Source organism: Thalassophryne amazonica, chromosome 16 (assembly GCF_902500255.1).
Source record: "Thalassophryne amazonica chromosome 16, fThaAma1.1, whole genome shotgun sequence".
NCBI lineage: Eukaryota > Metazoa > Chordata > Actinopteri > Batrachoidiformes > Batrachoididae > Thalassophryne > Thalassophryne amazonica.
The window spans coordinates 9815440-9830518 of record NC_047118.1 but is presented as its reverse complement, the minus strand read 5'-3'; the positions used below and the strand labels follow the sequence as shown (position 1 = coordinate 9830518).

The 15079-nt window shown below is 36.7% G+C and overlaps 1 protein-coding gene and 1 long non-coding RNA gene across 5 annotated transcripts in view; one reads left to right on the top strand and one right to left on the bottom strand.

The window, feature by feature from the left end:
- znf385c (zinc finger protein 385C) overlaps positions 1–13414 on the top strand; it is a 453093-nt gene extending 439679 nt beyond the window's left edge. For all 4 annotated transcript variants that reach the window (XM_034189945.1, XM_034189946.1, XM_034189947.1 and 1 more), the window contains 3 exons: positions 7253–7351; positions 7856–7945; positions 12786–13414. In XM_034189945.1, the coding sequence (XP_034045836.1) occupies positions 7253–7351; positions 7856–7945; positions 12786–13016 (420 nt within the window). In that variant the 3' untranslated portion in view covers positions 13017–13414. The remainder of the gene's footprint in view (positions 1–7252; positions 7352–7855; positions 7946–12785) is intronic.
- LOC117527550 overlaps positions 1–15079 on the bottom strand; it is a 250767-nt gene that overhangs the window by 232414 nt on the left and 3274 nt on the right. The gene's annotated exons all lie outside the window — the stretch shown is intronic.

The window sequence follows — 15079 nt, the reverse complement described above, 5'->3', positions numbered from 1 at the left end:
AGTACTAATCTCTACATTATCTCTTCATAATGCACAGATATTTCTGAAAAAAACAATCATATGTAGAGTGTTAATATCTATATTATCTCTTGATAATGCACAGCACCTTTATGAAAAACAGGCATGTGTAGAGTACTAATCTCTGCATTATCTCTTCTCAGTGCATATAGCTTTATGAATATCTAGAGCTCTTTTATCTATATCACCTCTTCATAATGCACAGATATTTCTGAAAAAAACAATCATATGTAAAGTGCTAATATCTATATTCTCTTGATAATGCACAGCTTCTTTATGAAAAAACACGCTTGTGTAGAGTACTAATCTCTACATTATCTCTTCATAATGCACAGATATTTCTAAAAAAAAAAACAATCATATGTAGAGTGCTAATATCTATATTCTCTTGATAATGCACAGCACCTTTATGAAAAAACAGGTGTGTAGAGTACTAATCTCTACATTATCTCTTCATAATGCACAGATATTTCTGAAAAACCAATCATACATAGAGTGTTAATATCTATATTATCTCTTGATAATGTACAGCACCTTTATGAAAAACAGGCATGTGTAGAGTACTAATCTCTACATTATCTCTTCACAATGCAGATATTTCTAAAAAAAAAAAAAAAACAATCATATGTAGAGTGCTAATATCTATGTTCTCTTGATAATGCACAGCACCTTTATGAAAAAAAAACAGGTGTGTATAGTACTAATCTCTACATTATCTCTTCATAATGTACAGATATTTCTGAAAAAAAAAATCATATGTAGAGTGCTAATATCTATATTATCTCTTGATAATGCACAGCACCTTCATGAAAAAATAGGCATGTGTACAGTACTAATCTCTGCATTATCTCTTCATAATGCACAGATATTTCTTTAAAAAACCAATCATATGTAGAGTGCTAATATTTATATTATCTCTTGATAATACACAGCACCTTTATGAAAAAACAGGCATGTGTACTCATATCTACATTATCTCTTCATAATGCACAGATATTTCTTTATGTAGAGTGCTAATATCTGTTCTCTTGATAATGCACAGCACCTTTATGAAAAAACAGGTGTGTAGAGTACCAATCTCTACATTATCTCTTCATAATGCACAGATATTTCTGAAAAAAACAATCATATGTAGAGTGCTAATATCTATATTATCTCTTCATAATGCACAGCACCTTCATGAAAAAACAGGCATGTGTAGAGTACTAATCTCTGTATTATCTCTTCATAATGCACAGATATTTCTTTAAAAAACCAATCATATGTAGAGTGCTAATATCTATATTATCTCTTGATAATGCACAAATATTTCTAAAAAACAATCATATGTAGAGTGCTAATATCTATATTATCTCTTGATAATGCACAGCACCTTCATGAAAAAACAGGCATGTGTACTCATATGTACATTATCTCTTCATAATGCAGATATTTCTCAAAAAAATCAATCATATGTAGAGTGGTGATATCTATATTATCTCTTGATAATGCACAGCACCTTTATGAAAAAACAGGCATGTGTAGAGTACTAATCTCTACATTATCTCTTCATAATGCACAGATATTTATCAAAAAAATCAATCATATGTAGAGTGCTAATATCTATATTATGTCTTGATAATGCACAGCACCTTCATGAAAAAACAAGCATGTTTAGAGTAGAGTACTAATATCTATGTTCTCTTGATAATGCACAACACCTTTATGAAAAAAACAGGTGTGTGTAGAGTACTAATCTCTACATTATCTCTTCATAATGCAAATATTTCTCAAAAAACAATCATATGTAGAGTGCTAATATCTATGTTCTCTTGATAATGCACAGTACCTTTATGAAAAACAGGCATGTGTAGAGTACTAATCTCGACATTATCTCTTCATAATACAGATATTTCTCAAAAAAATCAATCATATGTAGAGTGCTAATATCTATATTATGTCTTGATAATGCACAGCACCTTCATGAAAAAACAAGCATGTTTAGAGTACTAATCTCTACATTATCTCTTCATAATGCACAGATATTTCTGAAAAAAATCAATCATATGTAGAATGCTAATATCTATATTATCTCTTGATAATGCACGGCACCTTTATGAAAAAACAGGCATGTGTACTCATATCTACATTATCTCTTCATAATGCAAATATTTCTCAAAAAAAATCAATCATATGTAGAGTGCTGATATCTATATTATCTCTTGATAATGCACAGCACCTTTATGAAAAAACAGGCATGTGTAGAGTACTAATCTCTACATTATCTCTTCATAATGCACAGATATTTAAAAAAAAAAAACAGTCATATGTAGAGTGCTAATATCTATGTTCTCTTGATAATGAACAGCACCTTTATGAAAAAACAGGTATGTGGAGTACTAATCTCTACATTATCTCTTCATAATGCACATATATTTCTGAAAAAAACAATCATATGTAGAGTGTTAATATATATATATTATCTCTTGGTAATGCACAGCACCTTTATGAAAAACAGGCATGTGTAGAGTACTAATCTCTGCATTATCTCTTCTCAATGCATATAGCTTTATGAATATCTAGAGCTCTTTTATCTATATCACCTCTTCATAATGCACAGATATTTCTGAAAAAAACAATCATATGTAGAGTGCTAATATCTATATTCTCTTGATAATGCACAGCTTCTTTATGAAAAAACAGGCTTGTGTAGAGTACTAATCTCTACATTATCTCTTCATAATGCACAGATATTTCTAAAAAAAAAAAACAATCATATGTAGAGTGCTAATATCTATATTATCTCTTGATAATACACAGCACCTTTATGAAAAAACAGGCATGTGTACTCATATCTACATTATCTCTTCATAATGCAGATATTTCTCAAAAATTCAATCATATGTAGAGTGCTGATATCTATATTATCTCTTGATAATGCACAGCACCTTTATGAAAAAACAGGCATGTGTAGAGTACTAATCTCTACATTATCTCTTCATAATGCACAGATATTTCTAAAAAAAAAAAAAAACAATCATATGTAGAGTGCTAATATCTATGTTCTCTTGATAATGAACAGCACCTTTATGAAAAAACAGGTGTGTGGAGTACTTATCTCTACATTATCTCTTCATAATGTACAGATATTTCTGAAAAAAACAACCATATGTAGAGTGTTAATATATATATTATCTCTTGGTAATGCACAGCACCTTTATGAAAAACAGGCATGTGTAGAGTACTAATCTCTGCATTATCTCTTCTCAATGCATATAGCTTTATGAATATCTAGAGCTCTTTTATCTATATCACCTCTTCATAATGCACAGATATTTCTGAAAAAAACAATCATATGTAGAGTGCTAATATCTATATTCTCTTGATAATGCACAGCTTCTTTATGAAAAAACAGGCTTGTGTGTTGTGTGTTGGGGGGTGTGGCTGGACATTTTGGTGTTCTTTTCTTTTCTTTGCTCTCTAGGTGGCATGAAAACTGATTTGTCTGTGGAGAAGGTGCTGGCTGAAGAGTCCTTCACCCTCATCAACATCATGTGCAGCACCTGTGAATGGTGCTCACGTGCAGCCTTAAAGACTTTCAGCTGAAGCAGATAATTGGATGGCATTCTGCATTTAAGTCATGTGTGATTCAAGCAGAATTGCCGGGAACTCGACCTTGTGATGTTCGTTTGTGAGACGCTGAGGACCGCGCCTGGGTTTGACACATCGAGCCTGTGAAGCAGGAAGGGTGAGGGACACATGCTGTCAGCACACATCAGAGGTGATTAATTGTTTGACTACTTGTTGATAGTAACTTGGTATTTGTTACGCAGTAGATTTGAATTGTGATGAGAATTGTGCAGCTCGCTTCTCACTGCTGTGGCGTGCGGATAAGTGATCCTCCACCTGTTGTGAGAAGCTGCTCATTTGCATAAAGCTTAAAATACAGACCTGAATGTGTTGCTGATGGTGTGTGTCTTTTGAAGGATATTAGTTGTAACTGCTGACTTACCTCACCTCTTCTATCCTTCGCAGAGAGTCGGTTTGTCGTGTCCACCTGGGGGGTGTTTGGCGGTGATTGTGAGTCCAGAAGCGCCGGGCTTCGATCCTTTTGGGCACTGGAGAGCGTGCCAGCCTTCACTCCACCATAATGACGCTATTTTAGTTTTTTCACTTTATTATGCACCAGAGGGTGAATAAATAAATTGTTTTTGTTATTGGAACCGCTTTCTGGTTATTTTAGCGCTGGGTTCCATCAGACACAGGTTCGCTCCTCAACCCGCGTCAACACATAACATTGTGTAGAGTACTAATCTCTACATTATCTCTTCATAATGCACAGATATTTCTCAAAAAAAACAATCATATGTAGAGTGCTAATATCTATATTCTCTTGATAATGCACAGCACCTTTATGAGAAAAACAGGTGTGTAGAGTACTAATCTCTACATTATCTCTTCATAATGCACAGATATTTCTGAAAAAACAATCATACGTAGAGTGTTAATATCTATATTATCTCTTGATAATGCACAGCACCTTTATGAAAAACAGGCATGTGTAGAGTACTAATCTCTGCATTATATCTTCTCAGTGCATATAGCTTTATGAATATCTAGAGCTCTTTTATCTATATCACCTCTTCATAATGCACAGATATTTCTGAAAAACCAATCATACGTAGAGTGTTAATATCTATATTATCTCTTGATAATGTACAGCACCTTTATGAAAAACAGGTATGTGTAGAGTACTAATCTCTACATTATCTCTTCATAATGCAGATATTTCAAAAAAAAAACAATCATATGTAGAGTGCTAATATCTATGTTCTCTTGATAATGCACAGCACCTTTATGAAAAAAAACAGGTGTGTAGAGTACTAATCTCTACATTATCTCTTCATAATGGACAGAAATTTCTGAAAAAAACAATCATATGTAGAGTGCTAATATCTATATTATCTCTTGATAATGCACAGCACCTTCATGAAAAAACAGGCATGTGTACAGTACTAATCTCTGCATTATCTCTTCATAATGCACAGATATTTCTTTAAAAAACCAATCATATGTAGAGTGCTAATCTCTACATTATCTCTTCATATGCACAAATATTTCTACAAAACAATCATATGTAGAGTGCTAATATCTATATTATCTCTTGATAATGCACAGCACCTTCATGAAAAAACAGGCATGTGTACTCATATCTACATTATCTCTTCATAATGCAGATATTTCTCAAAAAAAAATCAATCATATGTAGAGTGGTGATATCTATATTATCTCTTGATAATGCACAGCACCTTTATGAAAAAACAGGCATGTGTAGAGTACTAATCTCTACATTATCTCTTCATAATGCACAGATATTTCTAAAAAAAAACAATTATATGTAGAGTACTAATATCTATGTTCTCTTGATAATGCACAACACCTTTATGAAAAAACAGGTGTGTGTAGAGTACTAATCTCTACATTATCTCTTCATAATGCAAATATTTCTCAAAAAAACAATCATATGTAGAGTGCTAATATCTATGTTCTCTTGATAATGCACAGCACCTTTATGAAAAACAGGCATGTGTAGAGTACTAATCTCGACATTATCTCTTCATAATGCAGATATTTCTAAAAAAAAAAAAAACAATCATGTAGAGTGTTAATATATATATTATCTCTTGGTAATGCACAGCACCTTTATGAAAAACAGGCATGTGTAGAGTACTAATCACTGCATTATCTCTTCTCAATGCATATAGCTTTATGAATATCTAGAGCTCTTTTATCTATATCACCTCTTCATAATGCACAGATATTTCTGAAAAAAACAATCATATGTAGAGTGCTAATATCTATATTAGCTCTTGATAATGCACAGCTTCTTTATGAAAAAACAGGCTTGTGTAGAGTACTAATCTCTACATTATCTCTTCATAATGCACAGATATTTCTGAAAACAACAATCATATGTAGAGTGCTCATATCTATATTATCTCTTGATAATGCACAGCACCTTTATGAAAAACAGGCATGTGTAGAGTACTACTGTCTGCATTATCTCTTCACAATGCATATAGCTTTATGAATATCTAGAGTTCTTTTATCTATATCACATCTTCATAATGCACAGATCTGTAAGGGGAAATGATGTGTAGAGTGTTAACATCTACATTATTTCATGGTAATGTGCAGACCTTTATGAGAAAAAACAGGCATGCATAGAGTGCTAATCTCTACATTATGTCTTCACAATGCACATATCTTCACAGTATATTATGAAAAAAAAACAGCTGAGTATAGAGAATTGTCTGATAATGCATAATATCTCAAATACCTCTTGATAATGCAGAGCTCTTGTAAAAAAAAAAATAGGTATGAGTGCAAATATCTACATTGCCTTTGAGTAATTCACAAAAATATTGAAAAATGTTATATCTTGTAATGTTTATGTAAGCAAAAAATAAAAAATAAATTGCTGGATCCACCCCCTTAATTGATTCACTCCAAAAGTTAATGGTTTCTTCCTTGGACTATGACTCACCCTTTCACTAGGTTTAAAGAAAAACTGTTTACTTATTTTTGCATAATCCTGCTAAAATGTATCTCTTATTCTGTGTGATCTGTTGGTGGAGGTATGTGCCTTTAAAAAGGTGCCTTTAGCACCAGTTTAATTTCCATCAATATGAATGAAGCCACTGCAAGAAAGATGCAAGTGCACAGTATATTCGAACTGCAGTTATAATTCCACATTAAACGGATACCTGATGGTAACTGATTGCAATGGGGGTTTTTTTAAGTGAAGGATCTATTTACTGCTTATTTTTGTAAGTTGGGAATGCCTCAAGCATTTAAGTTAGGGTAACACTAGCATCAAACTGTGTGGGGAAAGTAATTTATCTTCTTTGATATTTAATAAATTCTTTATCTGCATGAAGGATATGTCTTGGAAACTTTGTGTCTGAGAAGAAACAATGTGGGAAAGATCAAAGATATATTAGCATGCATAAACCAGACTGCTTCAGCCTTGCATGTTTTCCACCAGCCTGCTCGGAGCACCAAGTATACGTAATGTTGGTGCTGCAGCCACAGCCGAAGATAGTGTGGCGGTAATGTGATGTAATTTCTGTGTGCTCCAGTCAAACTGAATGTGTAACCATTATTAATTCAGCAGATCACATTTGAAGTTGTTCCAGTGCGCTACAACAGATGCTTGTTAGACTGCTAATGGTATTTCTGCTGGTCTCCACAGCACATGAATAGCAGAAGGCACAAGGATAGGCTGGCCGGAAAACCCCCCAAACCCAAATTTACCCCCCACAGCAAGAGGCAGACAAGCTCCGGCTTAGCGGTAAGTGAGGCGCAAACAAAACACCGTCATACAAATATGCATGCACACATGACAAACAAAACGTAATTGCCTATTTTCTTTGCAGCAGATATGCTTGAACGTACAGTATGCAAGGTGGCGGCACCGGAATAAATTCAGATCAGCTTGTAAACGAATGCCTTTTTAAACACCAATTTCAGATTAACTCTGTTAGAGTTAACAGAGTTGACCCTGACAGACATGCAGCTAGAAAACACGGCGATCTCACACGACGTGCAGAGTGCCGAGGGGCTCTTTTGTCTGTGTGAAGCAGTGTTCTACTGTGTCTATACTATCATAGAGGTTAAGCACACTGTTGTACTCAGAGTCCCCGACCCTCGAGACAGGTTCTAAAATAGTCCTGCTCAACCCCCAGTAACCAGCTCTGACAGCGGCAGCCTGAATCAGCACTTCAGATGAATCACCTCTCTGTTTCTGTCATGCACACCTCCCTGTTTCTCCTTCTCCTCCTTCTCCATCCTGCAGAACGTGAGATGGAGTGGCTATGCAGGTGTTGCTGTGTCTGCCATGAAGAAAACGTCCAGCCACTACAACCTCACCTCCTTCTCCTTGCAGGTCAGACTGGGGTTGGATTGGAGGGCGAAATCATCAGATGGTTGACCTTTAGGACTGACCAGGGGCAGGGGATTGAGTAGAAATACTCAAGAAATGTGTTAAAGGGATAGTTTTGTTCATGGTACTCAGAAGTAGTGACATCAATACAAGAGTTTAAACTCAGATTACTAATCCTGTGGATGGAGGTATTTCATTTAGGTGCCCTAGGCAGTGATTTCCAGCTAGTTGAAGCTAATGTATATTGAAATTCTAGCTAAAAAATGTTTTTATCATATTCAGACCTACAGTCAGGAAAGTATTTAGGTGATGACACAATGTTTCTGTTTAACCCACCACGATGGAGCTGAAATGAAACGATCAAGATTAAAAGGTTGTGTTGTACAGAACACAACCTATAATTCAGGGGATTTAAAGATGCATTCTGGGATTTTTCAACCTGTAGTCTATTTTTAGATGTTTGGGGGTTCATCTTATCACTAGAGACAAAAATGATTTTAATTGTTCCACTATTGATTTGAAACACAAACGCCTTCATGGGCTAAACAGCTACACAATTGAAGGGCCTGTTCGCGCTATGACGTGAAGTGGCTGACGCTGGCCAACATAGAAGATTCTCAAAGATCTCTGTGAAATGCTGGTGAAAGCTCCCTCCAGGGAGCCTAATTTCTTGACTTCAACACATGTCGATGAAGCTCAGCGAAGGGTGAAATTGTACAGGCGGAGCTAGACGTTTGCCGATGGTCCGCTGACTTACTATCGGACATAGTTCAACTTTTGCTATCAGATGTCAGGTGCATTGGTAAACCAGTATCATAGCTTGGCAGAGCTGATCACCAACTCAACATTTGAGACATCACATGGTGTAGCCAATATAAACTCGATATCTGGGATTACGTCACTTGCTACTGGTGCGTCGTTGAGACAGGTTCTACATATTCATTTGGTGAGAGAACACAGCAGCTCCGAGCTAGTTTACCTGTTGCCACCATGGATGTCCATGCAAGCATTCCCAATTAGCTTGTAGCTGGCTCAAAACTAGGTCTAAGGTTTATTTTGGTACTTTGTGTTCCTTACTAATAATAATTATCTGCTGTGCTGCTACCCAATTACTGCTTTTTCAAATGATTTAACCTTGCAATATTAGATATTTGTCCTTAGCACTGTATTAGAACTCAGTCAGCCAATCAGCTTCACCTCCACAGGGATTGAAGAGAGATTTCCAGTTAATTCTAACATAGGCGCTGTTTTTAGATGGTGTATGTGTGTGTGTGTTGTATTTTCACTCGAGACAAAAATTAAAAATAATTTAAGCACTTCATTTATTTATTTATAATGCAAACACCATGTTATCAGGTAGAAGGTAACTGGCTAATTAATGTTATTGTATGAGGCAAAAAGAACTCACCATGAACTGTTTCATGTTGCCATTGAATAGGTTAATACATCATTAAAAGTGCCAGATGCATTAACCGCTTCCGAAACCAGCTAAAAGTGCACACATTTACCTCAATAAACATTTTTAAACAATAGATCTTACAGTTAGCCTTACCTTAGTCAAGCCATCCTCTTCTGTTGCAGCACAAACACCATCACAGGCTAACCGACTATGTAATTTTATTGGACTGGGGAAAGGTTAAAAAAAATACTCACAGTAAACCTCTTTTTGTCACCACTGAACAGGTGAAAATGTCATTAGAAGCTTCAAAGTGAAGCTAAAGGTGTACACATTTACCTCACTAAACATTTTAAAACAACACATTAGCCTTACCTTAGTCTAGCCATCCTCTTCTGTTGCGGCTGTCCCACAAGTGCAAACAGGTCAAGTGCCGAGTAGGGCCTTGTACTTTAAGACCCAGCACCTACTCCACAGAAGGTAAAGTCCAACTTTTTTTTTTTCAAGATGGGCACTCTTTTTAGAAGTTGTGGGGTAAAAAAAAAAAAATTCACAATAAACTGCTTGTTGGCACCAATGAACAGGTGAAAATGTCATTAGACATGCCTGGTAACCCAGGTGGGAAAATGTCAAAGGCTCCCTTAAAACTATAAGCACTGTATGAGGGAAATGTTTCTTGTCAGTCACCCTCGTTTCTGAAACCTTTTCACAGTACTTGGTTAGTAATCTGTCTTTTTAAACATCATTATAGGTGTGACTCTCTCCTTATATAATCAGTAATTCTATTGTACTTGCATTAATGGTAAATGTCCACCAGGTGGAGATGTTGCTGCATTTCAAGAACCTTGAGGAGAGGCTGCTGTGGGACACAATGACAAATCTGTTGCTTGTAGTAGTAGATTATCAGTAAGAACCCATAAACATTTGTATTTTAATGTTAAACCTTTACATTTTAAGACTCGCTATCACAATAATTTATTTAATATCAATACTTTAATTTTAAACCCTGTAACCATGACACCAGGTTATAAATCAAAAAAGATCCACTATTTAACAGTAATCCGGGGAATATGGAAACCACCTGGACAACTGAGAGCCTACACAGAAATCTGGGGGACTATTTGGATTCCATGTAACTCATAAAAATGGATTTTAAAAAGGAATAATTAAAAAAACTAATTTCCATTTTGTTTGTAAATCCCTGTGAGTGGTTTAATGGATTTTACAGTAGTCGGTAATTGCCTGGATTGATTTTGCTCTTTATCTTGTTGTGTATCTTTGGCCTTGTATTTGTCTTTAATTGTGCTGGATTATGTGTGTTGTTTACTCGTTTGTCCGAGTGTTTTGTATCGCTTATTTCTTCCCAGGTTGCTCTTGAAAGTGAGATCTCGATGTCAAAAGACTTCACTTATAAATAAAGATGAACTAAACAACTGACAAGAAGGTCTCATCACCGATTTCACCGCCGTCGCAACTTCATCCCATTTTGCACAAAAATGTAACAGTCAAGTCCAACATTTTCCTCAAAATTGTTCATGTTTGTCTCAGTAGTTTTTTTGAGTAAGTGCAGAAAAAAAAAATCATGGCCTTTATGCCAGTGGTAACACCAGCATGAATCAAGCACAGGAATATGAAACATCATAACTGTATCTGTGAGGCCAAATTTTCCAGATCTCTGAATCGTGTAACTGTTTCGATTGTTCAGTGGTTTCTCATGATGGAAACAGGAAATTATGTTGTTGCTTTATAGTGGAGTTTCTGTTGAGGTTTATTTTGCTATTGTTGCGATACCATCATCCACAGGATCAGTGTCATGAGCCAGCGTGCACTTGTCAACATCATGACGGATAAATGTTTGTCTAAATCATCCATTAAAAGGGGAAACCCCATGTTTTTTCAACCTAGTAAGTAAGTAAGTAAGTAAATAAGTAAACTTTATTTATATAGCGCTTTTCACAGACAGGGGTCACAAAGCGCTAGGCTGACTGGAACCCAAGTTCTCTTGATTTGTTTCAGTTCAATGTCTTTCACAGTGACATCCCTGTATCGCTAGTTAGCATGCTAACATCACTGTAAAATGTCTTGTAAATCACTTCAGCGGAAACGGCATTTTTAGAAGAGTTTATTCCTCACTTTGACAAAATATGAGAAACATGCCAAACATATTAGATTTATACAGAAATACGGCTGTTTTGGAGTGTTTTCTGCCATGTTGGTTTATTTTGTTCGAACAAGCAGCCAGCTGACTTCACGTTGTCTTTTTACTTGGATTGGCAGTCAGTGCGTCACGTCGCCTAGCATTTGAATAAAAGACTTTTCATCACCAAGCTGGCGGCGTTGCTACCGTTGTTTCTTATTGCTGCAAAATGGCCATTCTGATTGAAAATGAACTGCAGATCATCGGTTTGCCTCCGTCGCTTTTATTTAATGTGACCATAGGGTTAACGCAAACTCTTCCTGTCTCCATTGATGAGGTAAAAATGTCCTTCAAAATGCCTCAGGTTGGATAGGATCCCTACAGAGATATATATGTATGAACGAGTTACTCATCAACAGTCAACTTGTAATGAAAGATGAACCCAAAACCAACTAAAAATAGAGCCAAAGTTGAAAAATCTTGGATTTCTCCTCTAACATCAATAACTTTTGTGTGAATGCTTGCATTTTTTAACCCAGCTACCTTGACTTAAGTGTATTCTACTATTGTGACTGCGCTGTCTTCACAGCAGTATCTGATTATCTGACAGATGAAATCAGTTTGCTGTTTGGCATGGAGGATCCTCCACGAGCTGAGTACTGCAGCTATACAGCCTTTCACACCACATTAACTAGGAAAGCTTTCAAGAATATAAGAACTTTATGTTTAAGAACCATTATGTTTTCTGAATCATTTAAGTTTCTGCTCCAAGGAGGGAACCTTTGCTTTGGCCCTGAAAAACTGAGCTAGTTCAACATCTAGTGACCGAGTAACCTCTGTTTCCCATGTTTTAGTGTCGCCACACTAGCCGGCGTGTTCACATTTTGAGTTTAGAAATCTCTGAGGGGTCAGACATGAGCTTCACGACACCCAATACGATTCCCACAAGGATTAGCAACACAAAAAAGGCAACCCAGGCCTCAAATTTAAAACTTAAATTGGGCACCGCAGTCTCGTTTGAGGGCGGGCACTTAAAGGGATAAAATATGATGCATACGATCATACATCACGCAGGGTTCAAACGAGACAGCCAGAGAAAACTACAACTAGGGACACGCCTCAGGAAATGAGTTCTTATTTGGGATAGCTCCAGGTAAACTCATTTATACTGTAGTTCTTCAAATGTTGGTGTGAAAGTGCTTATATCTGCAAACACGAGTTAAGAAAACATGTTCGCCCACTAAACATGTTCTACCCCTCATTGTGTTCTTCTCTCACTTCTTGCCATCCCTCCCTCCTGTCTTCTCTAGACCAAACTGGCTTTGCAGAAGCAGCTGACCAAGAGTCTGACAACAGGCTTCCTGCCCAGCCACCTCACCCCGCCAACTCTGTGCACACTGGCAACTAATCCACTGGTTCTGCGTCACCTAGTGGGCACCCCCACATTCATCCAGACCCCATTCCTGGGCCCTGCACTGTTTCGCCCAGCTCCGGGGCCATTGCGGGCCACATATACCCCCATCATTTTTTCCCCTTACTAAAGACTTGAACCCAGTTCCCATTTGAGCTCCAACCTTGTCCCTTTACCAAACCCCAGGCCCTCCCTTCCTGTGACAAAGGCCACACACAAACTATGCAGCCCGCCTGACTTATGATGGAAAGGGGTACAAGTCCTGATGCTCTGTGGGCCATTAGGCCTGGACATGTTCCTACCTTAAAGGCCATCATGCCTTTTCTCTGCTCCTCTTATCATGAGCCTAGGAGCTGGATAGGCCTCCAGAAAGTGACTGGTATACTGAGGCCAGGTTAATAGCCATTTTGTGGGTACACATGGTTTGGATTAATGTGTAATTTATTAGAGATTAAATTTAGACAAGTCAACATGTATGTTTAGTGTGGTTGCCACAAAATAAGGTCCCTTTACTTAATTATCTTTTTCAAAAACATTTTTAAAAATAAGGTATTGCTATTATGACAGGTGAGTAGATAACATAGTATACCATAAGCAGCATTTTGCACCTCGGGCCTGCTCCCAAATACTGTTTTTAAATTCTGTTTAAAGGGGCCGTATTAAGAACAAATGGTTTTATATTGAGTACCCGTTGATCCAAGTCCTAATACGGTACTTGTGCACAGGGCACAATACGAGAACATTAAAGTCGTGCCGGTGTATACACTTGACAGTTGAGCAGCTCTGTCCATACTCCATCTCAATTCCAGTTTGTGCTGCATTGTACGTAGTATTCACCTCAAAGAAAGGTTGATGTGATGATTACGGTGATTTATTTCTGACTGCTAGGTTTCAATGTTACTTAAATGTGTGGTCGGACTGAAGAGAAGGTACTAGTACACGGTCCTGTCCACTTAATAACAGTATTGCACCAACAGACTGGCAAATATTAATAAGCTGTACAGAAAAAAAGAAGACGAAAACTAAAACTACATCCTTATATGTATACTAGAGTACTACATAGTAGGCAAAAAGCAGTATGTCACAGTCCAGTGGGGTACCCGAATACCCAGTATGCATTTCGCAGTAGTCAAACGGTACCCAGATGATCTACTACCTTCACAGTGTGTAAACTGACTATGCCACACTGGTCAGTGATGCAACTGGAGCCTGGTAACTGAAGAAGAACTTCCCCAGAATATTCAAAGATGGTGGACATACATAAAAGGCATTGTACAAATATACAACAGGAACCGTTCTTGCAGTTGCAAAATAGAAATATCTGCAGCATACATCAGTATGTGCATATGTCATTGTTAAACATCAGGCTCAAAGGACCAGTACGATGGAGGCAGCACATTTGATGCAGATACAGATAGATAGATCTCAATATAGACAATTTATAAAACACTTTATAATTTATAATTTATAAAACACACAATTTATTTATAAAACACAACAAAACTACATTTGTTGCATGTTTGTTGTAGTACGTGTGAATCATGCCCTACTATTTACTTACTTTTAGTATGTCCTACAGTAATAGTTGGGTAGTATGTATTATATGACACCTAAATTGATCCTTATCATTTGATTGGTGGGTTCTGTGTTACATGACATTTACAATTTGTCCCATTGTCTGTTGTATGGTTCCATTAGCTTTTTGTAAAAATGCTTCCCTAATGTAAAGAAGCAAAATCCAATAGCTAGTGTTCATGGGGCAGTGGTGGGCACAGATAACCAAAAAATTAAGTTCGATAACAGATAATAAGATAACTGAAAAGTTATCTTTGATAAAGATAAACCACCCAAAAATGTATTGTAAGTTACAGATAATCGATAACCGATAAATTCCGGTGTTGTCTATGGGACATTTGCAGTTACTGAAGAGCTGAAATTGATTTTTAACATGATTGCTTTTGAAAGCATCAAAGCGATAAACGACCTAAAGAATAAGCAAGAATGTTTGACCATGCTGCCCACTGCAGGAACAAACACAGACAAATCCTGAAAGCACCCACAAAATCAACTCTTTACTAATCATAATCATTTTTCTTTCAACATCCTGCCCCTGCTGGAAGCTCTTGTGTACAATAGCACTCCCACTATAGAGGACCACCAAGAAGAGCCATAGTGATAGTTCCCTATCAATTT